This window comes from Ipomoea triloba, chromosome 15 (genome assembly GCF_003576645.1).
Source record: "Ipomoea triloba cultivar NCNSP0323 chromosome 15, ASM357664v1".
NCBI lineage: Eukaryota > Viridiplantae > Streptophyta > Magnoliopsida > Solanales > Convolvulaceae > Ipomoea > Ipomoea triloba.
In genome coordinates, this window is record NC_044930.1 from 2001239 (window position 1) to 2017927 (window position 16689).

Below are 16689 nucleotides of genomic sequence, written 5' to 3' on the forward strand. Positions count from 1 at the left end.
TTCAAGAAAGCAAGAACAAGAACCATTTATTGCAGTTTAAAGATTCAGGTTGGTTGATTTGACAAACACCCATGAAAGAAATGACAATTTTGTCAATTGATCTGAACATGGAAAGTTACAGACTCTATGCCATTCAGTTCTTACAATAAGAATGCGTTCGAAATTGACAGTGTGAAAATTATGCTCTGGGCAGATCTTTTGTGTACACTGGCATTTGGTCATGTTTACTGAGTTATTGAGTCACCATATTTTACATCATCCAAATAGGCGGACCCCATGCCTTGCTAATTTCCGGGTTGACATCCTCACTTATATGAACACAATTAGCATTACTACGGTATAATCACTATAAGAAATTCACTAATAACTATGTCTTTAAAATGTTGTGGAAATCAACTTTATAAAAGATCTCGTTTAAAGATGACGGTTTTTAAGTGGTTTAGGCCAGCAGATTTATATGTTTGGATTCATTGCAGAACTATTTCTATAAACTCACTGAGAATAACCACCAGAGTACATGTCAGCAGTGAACCTGACATGCATTTTCAGGAAGTCATGCCTAAAGATTTATGCCAACTTTGCCAAAAACTTTTCTCTTTTATTTTCTTAAATGTTTTTTTTTTTTTTTTTTTTTTTTTGTAAAACACATTTTGGAATATTCAAAGTTCTGACATTTCCCTAACTTCTTTCTGCATTTGATTCCTCACCCTAAAAAAATATGGCGAAATCTCTCACCCCAGGCCTCCACATCCCAGACCGATAAGATTGTGAACAGATAAATTACTGTGACTCAACCGGTCTTTTAGGATTAGCAGATTAATATCTGGTGCCCACAAGGGACCCACCACATTAGGTGAAACTCTAACATTGTTGCTATCAAGGGTCGACCTCGAGTCCTAACTCTCAACCACTGAGTACCAATTGAGTTACTCGTGCGGGCAGAACATTTGATCCCTAGCTAGTGGAACTATGCTGGTAATCTTGATTGTTGGTGGCTGCAGAAAATAGCTAAGAATAAATTAAGTGAGTCTGGCAGACCAGACTCATGAATATATGCCAGTATTCTAAAAGCAAAGTATTAAGCTACAGATGCTCCCATAAACTATATTCTCATATTATCTAATCTGATCATATGTACATATGGTTAAAAAGAATTTCAATAATCCATTATATTCCCTCTATTTTTTATTTTTTATTTTTTAAATTTTTACAGAAATTTTGATCCCTTTCACTTCTCACTCTTATGAAGTAGTCACAGTCTGATCATGGAAGAGACAAAAACCTTATTAGTATAAAAGTATTGGTTTACCTAGGAGACTTTGTTTTGTTCTGGTAAATATATAATAGCATTAGTTGTTGTCAAAGAAGATGGGTTCTCACTCCTTATCCATTTAAAGAATCATTGTAAAGTTAAAGATTGAATTGTTGACAGATTCATTTGTCTTGTAAATGAAGACTTGCAGCATATTAAAAAAAGGTTTTAATTGGGCAGCAAATTAAAGCTTATGTTATTTCTAGAAAACTCTGCAATTTCGTTTTTCTAACCCCGTTTGTTTGTTCTTGTCTCGACTCGTGCTGGCTTGCCACAGCTCAGCTTCGAGGAATTCATCGATAGAAGGATTTAGCTTTCGGTTCAAAGAAACAGTCTGTCTTCTGTCATTTTGTGTGGTATCTATATTTAGCTCTCATTGAGAGTTGCAGAGTTTTTGAAGTTCTTGTGGGGGCTTAGGGGAATGAAGTTTCAGACTTTCAGTTCTGCTCAGGAAAGAGCACAGCAGAGCTATGGATTTGGGAGGGATTTTGGGTTAGAATTGTTGAGAAATCCTCACCAAAGTTTCGGTGCTCAACAACACTATTCTCCCCCCGGGATGATGGTGCAATGTTTTTTGCCCGCAGATGAGGCCTCGATGTGCCATCAGCAGCAGCAGCAGCAGCAGCAGAATGTTGGTTCTGCGAGTGCCTCGAGCACGAGCAGTATTATGCACCAGATAGGATCACTCGAGGCGTTTTATGCGACCGAGCAGTGTCTTGGATTGTCACAGTATGATGATGAGGCTGAGAACAACAGGTCCAAGAATTTTGATCAGCAAATTGTGCCATACCAGCAATCAGGAAACGGGGTGTTCGGGTACAGCCAGGCACAGACCGAGCCAGATTTGCAGGCCAAGAACCTGACACAAGCATTCTTGAAATCCCAGTTTTATAATGGCTCTGAGAGACTATACAGGAATCCCCCTTTCTGCAATAATCTGTCTGAGAAAGAAAGGATTTTGCTGCTCAAAAAGAAGCTGTTTGAGGATGTTATTCCTGACGGTCCGATTAAAGGCCACCCTGCAATCACCCTGGATGCAAATCAAGATTATGGTGTAAGAAATCTCTGAGCAAGATTTGATTTCCAGATTGGCTAATTCATCCCACTTATTTTGTGATCCATTTCTGAAAAATATTCATATAGGTCTCTCACAATCCCCCAAATGGTTCTCACCTTGCAAATCTCAGACATCACCCTGGAAACCCTTTAACATGTCCCCCTCCCAATTCTGCCTCCCCTGCAGGATCCATGTCCAGCAAAACAAGAATCAGGTGGACTCAAGACCTCCACGATCGATTCGTGGAGTCTGTGGATCGCCTTGGTGGAGCCGAAAGTAAGTATCTCTTCAATTCAGTCTTTCTTCTCTCGATAACCCGAAAACAGAAAAAAAAAAGTTGGGTCCATTTCTGATATTGGTCATGGTTCCATGCTTTAGAGGCAACACCAAAAGCAATACTGAAGCTAATGGATTCAGAAGGCTTGACCATCTTTCATGTCAAAAGCCATCTGCAGGTATTTGATACACAGATGTAAGCCATCATTGAAAACTGTTTTTTTTTTTTGGAACTTCTGTGCAGAAGAACTAATCAAAGCTAAGGAACTAATCAAACCAACCGTTTCGTTCTCGTTTACATCTTTGCTGTGCAGAAATACAGAAATGCAAAGTACAGGCCTGAATCCCCAGAAGGTAACTTCCAACTTCAAATCCCTGATTTGCAAACAAAATACCCCAAATCACTTCGCCCTTCACGTCTCTGCTCAACAATCCCCTAGCCACCTGGTCCTGGATTTGGCCCTTCAGGCCTCTCTGCCCAGCAATCCCCTAGCCACCTGGTGCTGGATTTGGCCCTTTAGGCCTCTGCCCGACAAACCCCCTAGCCACCTGGTGCTGGACTTGGCCCTTCAGGCCTCTGCCGATAAGAAAGCCTGATCTGATATACTTTCCCTTTCTATTCTGCAGGGAAATCTGAGAAAAGAAGTACCCTAAACAATGCATCAGAGATTGACAGTAAAACGTAAGCCTTTTTCGCTGATATATTTTAGCTTCACTCATGTTCTGCCAGCCTGCATTGTTCACAAATCTTTTCCCATGCCTTGCAGTGGTACTCAAATCAAGGAAGCACTGCAGATGCAGCTGGAAGTCCAAAGGCGCCTTCACGAACAACTCGAGGTTTTGATTCAGATAAACTCTGATCTTTTGTCCTACATAAGACTGCTAATATAACCTCTTTTGTCCCATAAAACCTTGTTTCTTAGTCCTTGTTGTCTGTGATTAGATACAGAAAAAGTTGCAGATGAGAATTGAGGAACAAAGCAAGCAGTTGAAGAAGATATTTGATCAGCAGCAGAAGACAACCAAGAGCTTGCTAGAGTCTCAGAATTCGTGCATATCATCACCCGAGGATGATGATGATGATCCATTAATCTCTCGTGAAGCTGATGTCAGCTAGGGACCGAAACACACACAATGCATGTTCACGTTTTCCATTCCGTGCATTGAGGGCAACGGGGAGTTCACTTTGGCAATGTTCATTCATCTGCATCTTCAATCGCGTGTCGAAAAGAGCTTCTTTGTGTCACAACAGATGAAAGATGCAACTCTGCAGACTATACAATATGTATAGTTCAGAGTGGGCATAAGTCTTCTGTTTGGGGCTTGGGCTCTTCAATAATAAAGGCTGCATATACTGTAACATATCATAATGCTATACAGTATACACAATCATCATAGGAACATTAGGAATAAAGGGTGGCACTAAATTTTCTACCAAAAGTTTTGCTAACTGCTAGGTGGGATGCCAAATAATACTACACAATACTCCCGGGCTTAGATCAGTCTCGCTTGGTGTGACGGGTTGTCTTCTTATTTGACAGACAACCAACGAAGCATGTCACGTTAAACGAGATTTGTCTCACGCACTAAGAGTATTTCAAGCATTTTTCGGTGATGCATCTCATGGAGAGGTCTCTTTTCATGAGCCAATGACAGTGGCCACTTTAGCATTTAGTAAAAATTTTGGTAAAAATTTGATCCATCTCATTTTCTTCATAAAAGTAGTATTGCTTGCATTTGCATTTGCATTTGCATTTTTTATACAACTCTAGTATCAAGTGTTTTCCATGTGTGTATTGAGGAATAATATATTAGTTGTCTTTCTTTTAATATTGAATCATTTTGATTTAATAATAACGAAAAAAGTTAAATAATACGGAGTAAATGAAAACAACGATGGAAATAATAATAACACCAACAACAAAAACAACAATAATAATTAAAATAACCTTATTCAAAAATGTATACCTAAAACTAAAAATAATTATCAAAACACGTAACAATTCCAAAATGATACACATATTATAGGAGCAAGGTGCTCACTACACATAACAATTCCACAATAATAATTATCATGACTATACCAAAATTATCTTTCACTTACTTAGACACACATTTTGAGACAATTACGACTTTCTCTCTCTTTATTTATTTATTTATTTTAAGAAAACTCCTTAAAAGGATAAGTTATCAATTCATCATTAATTAAGACACATAACAATTTGGTGTCCAGAGAGGACTGTTATACTATGGATTAGGGTACACTTTGCAAGGTGGACCCTGGTCATAAACGACTTTAAATTGTGTATTTTTGTATTGAAATCGTGAACGTTCACAATGTAAATTGTGTTTTTAAGTCAAAACACATAATATTTGTACAAAATTTTAAAAAGATTAAATTGTGTATTTTTAGTATTTGAGTTGACTACAGTATTTGAACGGAACGTGTGAATATAAAACAACATAATCATGATAGAATAAAACAAGGTAAGAAAGGTGAAATACTCAACCAAAGGTGCAGTGATTTTTGAGACCCTTTCTTAAGGAAAAAGTTTTGCGGAATGATAAAACATACACAGAAGATGCACATCTTAAGATGGGAAAAGCCCCCGAGTGACCGTCAAGATCAACTCAGATAGTTGCGCCTCACACATGGATGCAGTCGCGGGTAGCGGAGGAGTCCTGCATAATGACCAAGGAGGATGGATCATGGGCTTTGCAAGGAAACTTGGCAAGTGCAATTCTTATGAGGTTGAAGCCTGGGTGTGCTCACTGGATTACAAGTAGTGATATATCTGGGCTATAATAGAATGATTATTGAGTCTGATTCAATGAACGTTGTTATTGTATTAAAGGGTACACAACAATGGTAGGAAATGGTGGCAACATAAGTAGTGCATGTCATAAGGAGCTGAGTCGAATCAATGGCGCGGAAATCAGGTACATCTATCAAGAACATAATCGCATTACTGACAAGATGGCAAAAATTTTCCTCAATCTCTCGAGAGTTTTTGTTAAATTTTATGTGCCTCCATCTATGATAGAAATAAATCTTAGCTAAGAAGGACTAAAAAGGTTTTCCATATGTGAGGGACATGGAAGAAACATAAATAAGTTGCATGTGCATTATGCACATGCACTTGGGGTGTTCCCCCTCCATTGAATGTAAAAAAATAAAAAAAAATCAATTACAAATATGTTAATATGGTGTGTTTATAGTATAAATTGATTTTTATAAAAATAATGTATGGGTTTACGTTTGCAGGGTAGACTCGTATCATCCGAATAATTTATTCCAGAAAGATACGTAAGCTTATCTCATCCCTAATAATCGGATTAGGGCACAAAACGGCGGCGGTTGTATAAATACGAAGAGCACCAAAGGGCGGGTGGAGAGGGAGATAGAGAGAGAGAGAGTGGAGATGGAGGAAGTGAAGAAGAGGAAGCTAGACGAAGGTGCATGGAATGGTCAAGTGGATTCAAGCATATCACCTCCAGCAGCCGAAGAATTACGCTCTCTGCTTGACCCGCTACCCAAACCGCAGCTCGTTGATCTCCTCGCTAAGCTGTAAGCTCCGTTCTTTTCATTAATCCAAGTTTAGTTTCCATTAGTTGCTAGTAATTGGTTATCTCATCGTAATTTCTGCAAGCAATTGGTGATTTAACTTGAAAAAGGGGCCGATTAGTGATTACTTTGGCGTATTAACTCATTCTGTTGATTCTTTGAGGTTTGTCTTTGTGATGAACTGTGTTAATTAACCGTAACCTAGTGTGGGATTTAAAGTAAAATTAGCTAAACTGGAGAAGAAAAGCAATTATAAGTTGGCAGGCTGCAATGCAGTTCATTACATTCTGACTCTTCAAGCATAAGAGAGAAAAATGACAAAAAGAGAATACAAAAGGAAGCCTGGTAGCTTCTATACATGAACCCTAAAAGCTTCATGATTCTTGCAAACAGAAAATCAAAATGCTTAACAGTAGATAGAAGTAGAAGAGTAAAATGAAGAGCTTTTTCCATCTTATTCTCAAAACTCAACAAACAATTTGAAATTTCCTTTAGCTGCCACATCATTCTCCATAGCTGAATGGCCAGTTTGAAATCCCGTTTAGCTTCCATGCATCACCTCAAGATGACGTTGTTGTTTGCGTCTTTGGAAATATCATATCAAAACCCTGTGTTTCATTTCCAAATACCCAATCCTAACCAATTTTGGAACCCCAATTGCAACTGCCAATTTATTACAGAAAATAAGTCAATATCATAATTGTCTTAACTCACTTTTAGTTGCTTAATATTTATACTATAGTAGTTTGTATCCTGAATAATTAGACACAGGATAAAAGGTCAGTTTTGGAAAGCAATTTAGGAACTCTAATTTCAACCCCCAGTTTATTACACAAAATAGACCAATATTGTAAGCTTATGTGCTTTTATGTATAATATACTTATACCATAGTTGTTGATACACTCAAATAATCAGCCGCAGAGAATAAAATTTGCAATGCTAAATTATTGTTCTGTAGAGGGTCAAGAAATTTTTATTGAATGACTACCGAGAATGCTTCTCTGTGTATTTATTTATTTCACTGACAAACTAAATTCTTAGCAAAACAGTCATCGATAATGAATATTTAAGTTATTAATTATTGTGTTGTCACAAATTTCGATTCACTGCCCTGACATTTGGTAATCTTTTGTCCAAATGTGTTATTACTTATGCATGTGTTATTAGTTTAAGAAACTGAGTTTGTATTTGCATGTGAGTGTGATGTGCTTGTTCGTGGGGACTTCTTATGTTCCTCTGGATTGTGCGCTGTGCGAATTGACGTTATGCATGTGTGCTTGTTTGCATGTTCTGGCGTGAAGGGGGTCACAATATCCTTCAATTGCTGAAGAAATTAAAAATGTTGCAAGAGCAGATCCTGCCCTTCGAAAGCTTTTTGTTCGTGGTTTAGCTTGGGATACTTCTTCAGAAACTTTGTGTGCTGTGAGTGCATTGCTAATTGTTGTTTGCGTACTCTGAATGATTAGTAAATCTTTTCTTATAATTCCTGTTTAACTTGATTTCTTATGGATTGCTGACATAGTGTAGAAACATTGGAGCTTGATATAACTAATCATGCACTTTTAGGCTTTTGAAGAGCATGGTGAAATTGAGGAGGGTGCAGTCATTTTTGACAAAGCAACTGGAAAATCTCGTGGCTATGGCTTTATTACCTTTAAAGACATGGAATCAGCTCAGAGAGCTCTAAAAGCACCTAGCAAAATGATTGATGTGAGTGATATATTCTCTACTTAATACATACAATCTATGATTGAATTCAAGAATTGTGTGGACTCTACAGAGTTACCTCCTCTCTTTCAGTTTCTTGTTTTGGTATAATACATTAATACTAGCAAGAAATAATTGATGACACATACTTTATGAGATAAATCTTTACAGAAGATGAAAGCTTATTTTGTTAATAAAAGAAATATGCACTTGAATGCTCAGCCCAAAATGGGGCAACTACACCTCATGTATGGAACAAATTATGCCATCTGAGAACGCAAGTCAGTGACAAGGGTGTATCATTTGCTATTCTTGGTGGCACTTTCTTAATCTGGACAGTTAGTAATAAATTGAATCCAATTTGTGAATTCTACATTGAAACCTTAACAGGGAAAAGCTGGTTAATATCAAGTGTTCTGGACCAATTTTCCTTTCAAAGGAAGGAATAGAGTAAGGCAACCTTTTCCTACTCTTCCGCTGGTCCACCATTACTGAAAGGAGTAGAGTATATTAATAGTAGAATTAGTAATACAAAAAAAGGATGTGAACGAGAGCACTTCTGTCAATGTTTATCTCTTGGATTATATTAATTAAATTATTTAACAAAGGAAATTATGAATCTGTTTTCAAGCTTATGTTCATAGTCACTCTCCTAATCTTGATATTTCTTTTTAATTATTTGTTTCAGGGTCGCATGGCAGTTTGTAACCTGGCATCTGAAGGCTTAAGCAGCTCTAGTATTACACCTGACCAAGCCCAGAGGAAGCTCTACGTTGGGGGTTTATCACCAGAAACGACTACTGAGATGCTGCTCAACTTTTTCAGAAGGCATGGTGATATAGAGGAGGGTTCAGTCGCATATGACAAAGATACAGACAAATCTCGGTAACATTATCAACATCTTGCTTGTAGAATGTAGATAGACAAACTCATTTTGCATCATATCTAACTAGTATGCATTTGTTGGTTGTAGTGGTTTTGGTTTTGTCACCTATAAAACAGTGGAGTCCGCAAAGAAAGCTATAGATGATCCACAAAGGATGCTCGGGGTAAGATGTGCAGTATTTCTTTTTCTGCATGCTCCTGACTGATATATAGGTTAATATAGAATTACTGGAATAAACAACTCTTCTATATTTGAGTACTGCACATCCTAGAATGGATTTCATCTTTTGCAATGCTTGCAGGGTAGGAATATTACCGTGAAACTTGCTGACAACTACAAGGGCAAGGTAACTCAAGTGCAGGCACCAGCAGCAATGGTTCCAGTACCGTTAGCAATGACGCCTGGGTACCTGCAAACTCAAAAACCACCTGGCTCTGAAGCTCCTGTTGGCTACACTTATCCTCAGTCTATGGCCGCCTACCCAAACGCCACATATTCAAGTCCACTAGCTGTACCTTCTCCATATCCCGTGCAACCTCAAATTCCATATCCTCAATATGCTGCTCAATATGCTGCCAAGAGAGATCCTCCTCCAACGCTTCCCTCATTCGGGGGTTATCCATACTACATGCCAAAGCCATAGTCGAGGATTTGACAAACAATGGATGTTAAAGATATCTCATGTCATTATTAAACTTCTGTAGGTGTATCATTTTAGAATACTTGTCCATTAGAGGATGCAAACTTTAAATAGCTGGATTTAGTGGAGGCAATTCTTAGTAGTAGGAAATAATTTTATCTGAAAGCTTTTGATGGTAGATCATTGATGTCAACTCTGCCAATGATAATTTTTTGCAGGTATTGTTAACCCTCCAGCTTAGACATCAAATTCTGGGGTTAATAACTGAAATTGGAAGAAGTTAGAAGAAGTGAATGACCAAAATAGGAAGGTTTTAAAAAATATACAATTTCGTGAAAAACTCATTTGGGGTGTGCATTTATCACTCTGCCAAAGAGAATGACCAAATAAGAAATGCATGTCTCAAATTATTTTTTTTCGAAATTATACATTTTTTAAAACCTTCCTATTTTTGTCATCCACTTCTAACTTTTTCCAATTTCAGTTATTAGCCCTCAGATTCTGCCATTATCTATTGCTTCGATTTCAAATTCTTCAGTCATGTGGTGCAAATGAAAGCAGAGCATAATAATTTGCTATTAACCAAGGGGCATTGTCTCTATGGACTAATCTAATTTGGCTTGACTCGCATTTGTAGAGTTTTAACTCATTTATGTGAGAATTTGTCTCAAAATGTAGCCATTATCTGAATATGTTTAGGTTTTATTTTTGCAAAAATTTGATTAAAATGTTCGTAATCGATACTTGGACATGCTTAGATTATTTATAATTGACCACAAATTGGAGAAGTCAATAGGAAAAAAAAAAAAAGAAAAAAAAAAGAGTAATATTTTTTCTTTAAAAATATTGATAATATAAAAGGAAGACAATTTTAAAATTATCCTCACTACAATTTTTTTTTTTGAGAACATCCTCACTACAATTTTAGAAGACAATAATGCCCCCTCCTGTCCTCCAGATTCCAATCTCCTGATCTGGAACTTGGAAGAGCATTTCGGTCCAGACCCAAAAGGCCTGCGGAGTTCTGGTGGGCAGCCCCGCCGTCGATTGCCGGAGCTCCGATCTGTCCGTCCGTCCAGAATCAATGCCCGAGCAAGTGATGAATAAATACTCAAGGTAACCCGTTAACCTTCTGGGTATAGCTATTGCAGCTCAAAACCTCAGTTATTCTTCTAGTTCTCAATCCAGTGCTAGTCTACACTGAATATCTATTAACAAAAATCCATGAACCATTTGCGGGAGCTGAGAATTTCATCTCTTCTCAAATGGGTATCTGTAAATTATACTCACAATAGCTTTAGACCATCAAGAACCAAACTTTGGGCCATTGGGTCAACCGACATTGCTCAGAACTATAGGTTTTATCGCACCAAAAAAAGCTTGGAGGAAAAATCCCAATTTTCTCCGACTGTTAGGCGACAAGCCCAGGCTGCTCTATTGGAGTACTTGCATTCCACCAGAGGGCTGCAGTTTTTGGATGCTGAGCACATAAGTAGAAACTCGCCACATTTTCTTGAAAGTTTGTTGAAAAGGGTAGATAATAGTGAAAGTCAGAGTGTTGGGTCTGTAGCTAGGTATTTGAGGTACCATCCCATTAATGAATTCGAGCCGTTTTTCGAGAGTATGGGGTTGCACCCTTCTGAGTACTCTTTGGTGCTCCCACCACAGTTGATGTTCTTGAATGATGATCAGGTTTTGATGCAGAACTATCATGTGTTCTGTAATTGCGGTTTTCCAAGGGATAAGATAGGCAAAATTTACAAAGAAGCTCCGGAGGTCTTTAGGTATAGCCGAGGAGTATTGGAGTTGAAGCTTCGGTTGTTTGGTGAGGTTGGTTTAGAGTTAGACCGATCCACTTTGGTTAAGGTTATTTATTCTAATCCTTACCTTTTGGTAGGAAATGTGGATAGGGAATTCTTAAGATTTTTGGAGAAGTTGAGGAGTGCGGGAATTGAACATGAGTGGATTTGGAAGCAGTTATTGAAAGGAGTCTCGTATAACTGGAGCCGTTTATTTGAAGTCCTACTCTTGTTCGGTAAGTTAGGTTTTGGTGAAGAGCAATTGGGAAAAGTAATAGGCAATAACCCGGAGCTTTTATTTGAGAGCTCAGGGCGTACTATATTTTCAATTATGGGATTCTTGTGGAAATTTGGATGCACGCAGCATAAGATATATAGCATGTTTGCTCAATTCCCACAAATTCAAACCGGGAAGTTTCTTAAGAACTTGCACTACTGTTACCATGTTCTGATTGAAATTGAAATGCCCGTTGAGGAGATTGGGAGTATTTTTCGCACGGACCCTTTGCTGCTGGGTTCGTGTTCTTTAAAGAAAGCAGACAGCTTGCTACGTACTTTAAATTCTGGGAAGAAGCGGCTTTGTAAAATGATCTTAGAGGATCCACAGGTTTTGAAGAAATGGGTTCTAGGAGCAAGAGTCGAACCAGTTCCAATAGCCGAAGAGATGCAAAGATCAAAAGAGATGAAAACTAAGTTTCTGTTGAATTTAGGCTTTGTTGAAAACCGGGGTGAAATGGAAGGAGCTCTCAAAGCTTTTCGAGGAAAAGGGTTGGAGCTTCAAGAGAGATTTGACTGTTTTGTCAAGGCCGGTATAGATCCTAAAGACGTCTCTACGATGATCAGAGTTTATCCTAATATTCTCAACCAAACCAAAGATGTCATCGAAGCAAAGATCGATTTTCTTGTCAACAGCTTGGGGTACCCGCTGTCTAGTTTAGTTTCATTCCCATCGTATATCGCCTACAATTTACAGAGAACTAAACTTAGGGTTTCTATGTATAATTGGCTGAAAAATCAAGGGAGTGTGGATCCTAACTTGGCCTTAAGGACCATTGTAGCTTGTTCAGAGAAAGCTTTCGTGAGGGCATATGTAAGTCGACATCCTGAAGGTCATGAAATTTGGGAAAAACTGAAGAAAGATATAAACCCTTCTGATTGAACCGCATTAATTATAAGAATCAGTTGAAGCGTATTAATTATAAGAATCAGTTGAAGGGCATAATTAAAAACTAGATTGGAATGGAGATGCATCGTTTAAGTCTCCTATTCGTGGTGAAATGAGGCTTTCGTTTGCACATCATCAGAAATCCTAGAACGAGGGGCATCAACAACCTAACCAGGTATTTTCTCTTCGAGATAATTTCTTATGTATTGCCCCGTGATCTTCTTAGTTACATGTTGCAAAGAAAGTCATTTGCTACTCGTGCTGCTTTCTTGAACTTCGGTTTTCCCATCTTTTTATCGCAGTGACTAACATCTTAATTCGGCCCCGAAAGTATAATGGTTTTTGGTTAACGGAATAGAGATGATACGAGAGTAAAGGTCTCGTTTGCAATTTGCAAAGTCGAAGGACATAGAATTCTGATGGTTTTGCAAATTTGCAGCTAGTTTTGATCTTTGCCACTAAACATGAAACTGGTAACTCTTCTCCTACTGCTTAACCATTATTACAATTACTACACTTGATATGATTCCTTCCATTCAGACTATTTTGGCCCTCATGTATCCATGGAGAAAATGTGTACAACTACATGGTGGCATATAAGATGAGTTACTGCTATAGTGCTATCATCTATGTTCATGAATGGTACACAAAGTAGCATACTTAGTATGTTGCTGAATGCCGATTGGTTTACCTCTTTGTGGTCCTTTGCATAAATACGAGGGTAAATTGGGTAACTTTGATTCAAAACTAGTCTAGGGTGTCTATAATTGATCAACACATACTATAAAGGTCGATGAACAGTTCAAATCAAGAAGCTTGAGATTTAAACTCATGTCTCTTAGCTGGGGTTACTGTCCAACCAATCATTATTCCATGCACCATGGTCCACACAACTATAAACGTACATTATTTGAGTATTGAAAGTACATTGTTTTGTATACTATCAAATAATTTACTTTTAGTATATTCAAAAGAGTAAATATCATTTTCAGTCCCTCAACTATAATACATGTATCAATTTTGGTCCTTGACTATTAAAAATTTCAAATTAGGTCCATGATTATTCAATTTGTATCACTTTTGGTCCTTGAGTATTAACATTTTCAAATTAGATGCATGACTATTTATTTTGTATCACATTTGGTTCTGCCGTTAAATTTTCCGGCCAAATTTCCGGCGAAGTCATCGGGGGTGGCCGGCGTTTTCTATTTTATTATTATTATTTTTTATTTTTAAGTTTTTTTTTATTTAAAAGTTACGGAGTATAAAAATAATTTTTAAAATAAAAATTAAATAAATTAATCGGTCACCGGTGACTTCGCCAGAAATTTGGCCGGAAAATTTAACGGCAGGACCAAATGTGATACAAAATGAATAGTCATGCACCTAATTTGAAAATGTTAATAGTCAAGGACCAAATGTGATACAAATTGAATAGTCATGCACCTAATTTGAAATTTTTAATAGTCAATGACTAAAATTGATACATATATTATAGTTGAGGGACTAAAAATGATATTTTCTCATATTCAAAATGTACCTTGTATTTATGTCCACACAATTATGTGAACCTAAAATTTGCCAGCTAAGTTGACTCGGTAAATGCTAAGTACTTTGTAGTCTTAAGACATTATTACTGTTATCCACATGTTAGAGTCTCATCCCAATCAAAGATGTTGGCATAATCATGTTGAGCAGATATTATAAATATGTTAGAAAGTTAGATTGTAGTTTAAAAAAAAAAAAGTTGACTCGGTAAATGGGTTAACTCAGCAAGGCCCAGCCCACATTGAACAGGCCAAAAGCCCAATATTGGATTTGAGTTTCTAACGTTCAAGTGTTGAAGCTTTTTGAAGTCATGATCAGAGTGGAGTAGCCAGCTCACGGAGTGGGGCCCAAAATGGACTGCTGACCAAAGCAAAAGGGCGTTTTAGTAAATTGAGGGGAGCGTCGTCGACAGACTGGGAAAAATCGAAACGGAGGTAACGAATTCCAATTAGATTCTCGGGATTCGGATACGTGAGGAATATTACAGCTACTAATCATAATTAAAGCATCTTCTACAAGTCTTCACCTCCTAAAAAGACCACACTGCCCTTCAAACCACCTTGAACGCTTCAAAACAATCCATAGTGTCAATAATATATATTGTCCGCATAAGCATAGGAATGGAATTTGAGAAGAAAGACCAGAGATTGAGTCTCAGCGGCAGAGGATGTTTTGCCGGATCCTTAGGGTTGGGGATTGTCTTAAAATTTAAAAGTAATAGCCGAGTAAATAGAACATATTTTTTGTATTTTTTTTGTCAAATTTATCGTATATGGTATTTTTACTCGAACAAAATTGGTTATGAATTTAATTTGTATCAACACGTTTTTAATAGAATTTGTTGCATATAATATTTTTAATCAAATCAAATCATTCCTAACTCAAATTTTTAATATTCGTGACAAGAATCGAAATCTTAATTACGGAGTACCTTTTACTAAGTAAATGAATACCTATTTTTGGTTTTGTGGGCTATGGAGAACGGCCGAAGTGAAAAGGGACCACATGGAGATTGCGCACTCTATGGCACACAAAATTTTACGCGTTTCATGAGTGCCAAATGGAAATTTCCCAACGTGAATCCAGTAAAACAACACTATAAAAACTACCCACAGTTTATCAGTATTTTCAATTTTTTAAAGCAAATATTTTTATAATATGAAGACAACCCAAAATTCCTGTGGTCAGTGGTCCAAGGGGGTATTGGCGTATTGCAAACCTTGTTTGGACCTTTGCGTGTGTGAATGCACTTTCAAACATTTCTAAATGCACTAACACTATTTGATTCTCATCACCACCTTCTCTCGTGTTGCCACAAGACTAACAAGAGTTTCTAAATGCACAATTGTAATTACATAAAATTATAAAAATGCCATCGTATTTTTATCTTTTTATTAATTTTATCTTTTGATATGCACCGTCAACCATTTTTAAATGGACAGTGAAAATTACGAAAATGCTATAACGTTTTTTTCCTTTTTCATTGATTTTCAATCTTTGATACGCACTATCAAGCAGAGTCAAAAAAAATTACATATTTTAATTCCTCTTAACCAATTTCTTATTCATATCTTTGATTTAAGAGAAAACTGCATTGACTATTTGAAGGTACACTCCGGGTTTAACTCGCCTTGTGACCCTAATCGGTAAGGATTACAATAAGATAAATCAACTTAGATTGTTCATAACTGATCGGTTCAAAGTGACAATGCTAAGGCCACTAAGCAACTCCTAATGAAGACAAATTTAAAACTTTGTATTACTAGACTAACTGTCTGATTAATTCGACAAATCTTATAAATGTGTAACATATGGTAAGAAAGCTTTCTTGAAATCAATATGTAAGTGAAAAAAAAAAAAGTGGTCACATGTAATCTTATCCTCTTTATATTTTTTCATTTAAAAAATGGGTGAATTGATCATCTTAGTTTGTCTTAATTGTTTCAAGAACTTTAAAATTTAATACTAGGATTTGGCCATGCATGTGTCATGTGGCTATAAAAGTAATAAAGTTATCACATATTCAAAACCAATTCAATCCCAACATTACACCATAACACCAACTACATGGGGATTGGAGTGTGTCTACATTGTAAATCAAATCATCATTGAACATAGGCTGCAATGTATATCATCTTATACAAGTAATCATTTATGAAAGATTTTTTAACATTATTTAAAAAAATTAAGGTGCTAATTGATTATATATATATATATATTTTATAAAATCATACATAGTATATACTATTTTAGTTATATTGGATACAATCAACATGAGTTTTAATAGTACAAGTATAATTATATACACCTTACGTAATTGTATTGAGTACAAAATTCGCTGAAATTAGTACCTTTAATTAAAAGCATGTCACATATACATTGATATCATATTTTTGGTGTTATAATTACAAATATATATATCTAATTTATAGTTGTATCAATATTTATCCAAAAAAAAAAATCCCTGAAATGAGTGATCATGTGTGTGGAATATGATTTTCGTATTAAAATATTACTCTCTCGGTTAAGTTCATTGCACGTGACATTTCTAATGTAGTAATACGGTTTACTCATTATATGTGGTTTGCAGACTATTTAAAAAAATTGTATATATTTTTTTAATTTGTAATTCTATGTATATCCATATTTTATTTTCCCTTATCTTGCCCTAAATTTGCAAACAACCCAACCAATGAAATAAATATCTTTTCCCCATTTTTTGTACTACTACTA

General features: G+C 36.5%; 3 protein-coding genes across 4 annotated transcripts; all 3 read left to right on the plus strand.

Annotated features, from left to right (window-relative positions):
- Positions 1-1377: 1377 nt before the first annotated feature.
- On the plus strand, positions 1378-4475 carry LOC116006190 (probable transcription factor KAN3). 2 transcript variants are annotated; one of them, XM_031246484.1, is made up of 8 exons: positions 1378-1477; positions 1590-2366; positions 2456-2645; positions 2748-2824; positions 2960-2999; positions 3273-3327; positions 3413-3482; positions 3589-4475. In XM_031246484.1, the coding sequence occupies exons 2-8, from the start codon at positions 1734-1736 to the stop codon at positions 3760-3762; spliced, it is 1239 nt and encodes a 412-aa protein (XP_031102344.1). In that variant the 5' UTR covers positions 1378-1477; positions 1590-1733; the 3' UTR covers positions 3763-4475. The 2 variants fall into 2 exon arrangements, with proteins under 2 accessions (XP_031102344.1, XP_031102343.1); XM_031246483.1 differs by lacking the exon at positions 1378-1477 and having other exon boundaries at positions 1504-2366.
- A 1532-nt stretch (positions 4476-6007) lies between these two features.
- Positions 6008-9672, plus strand: LOC116005620 (UBP1-associated protein 2C-like). Its single transcript, XM_031245862.1, has 6 exons — positions 6008-6213; positions 7513-7633; positions 7778-7921; positions 8607-8803; positions 8892-8967; positions 9106-9672. The coding sequence occupies exons 1-6, from the start codon at positions 6068-6070 to the stop codon at positions 9445-9447; spliced, it is 1026 nt and encodes a 341-aa protein (XP_031101722.1). The 5' UTR covers positions 6008-6067; the 3' UTR covers positions 9448-9672.
- A 689-nt stretch (positions 9673-10361) lies between these two features.
- LOC116006193 (transcription termination factor MTEF18, mitochondrial-like) lies at positions 10362-13334 on the plus strand. Its single transcript, XM_031246487.1, has 2 exons — positions 10362-12583; positions 12711-13334. The coding sequence occupies exon 1, from the start codon at positions 10669-10671 to the stop codon at positions 12400-12402; it is 1734 nt and encodes a 577-aa protein (XP_031102347.1). The 5' UTR covers positions 10362-10668; the 3' UTR covers positions 12403-12583; positions 12711-13334.
- Positions 13335-16689: the final 3355 nt, after the last annotated feature.

What these genes read in the sequence shown, in the direction of transcription:
- LOC116006190 (XM_031246484.1), top strand. Translation starts at nt 1,734, where the DNA reads ATGAAGTTTCAGACTTTCAGTTCTGCTCAGGAAAGAGCACAGCAGAGC. An exon ending in ATGCAAATCAAGATTATGGT is followed by an intron (nt 2,367 to 2,455) that starts GTAAGAAATCTC and finishes ATATTCATATAG; the next exon opens with GTCTCTCACAATCCCCCAAA. An exon ending in TCAGAGATTGACAGTAAAAC is followed by an intron (nt 3,328 to 3,412) that starts GTAAGCCTTTTT and finishes CATGCCTTGCAG; the next exon opens with TGGTACTCAAATCAAGGAAG.
- LOC116005620 (XM_031245862.1), top strand. Translation starts at nt 6,068, where the DNA reads ATGGAGGAAGTGAAGAAGAGGAAGCTAGACGAAGGTGCATGGAATGGT. An exon ending in GTTGATCTCCTCGCTAAGCT is followed by an intron (nt 6,214 to 7,512) that starts GTAAGCTCCGTT and finishes TCTGGCGTGAAG; the next exon opens with GGGGTCACAATATCCTTCAA. An exon ending in CTTCAGAAACTTTGTGTGCT is followed by an intron (nt 7,634 to 7,777) that starts GTGAGTGCATTG and finishes ATGCACTTTTAG; the next exon opens with GCTTTTGAAGAGCATGGTGA.
- LOC116006193 (XM_031246487.1), top strand. Translation starts at nt 10,669, where the DNA reads ATGAACCATTTGCGGGAGCTGAGAATTTCATCTCTTCTCAAATGGGTA.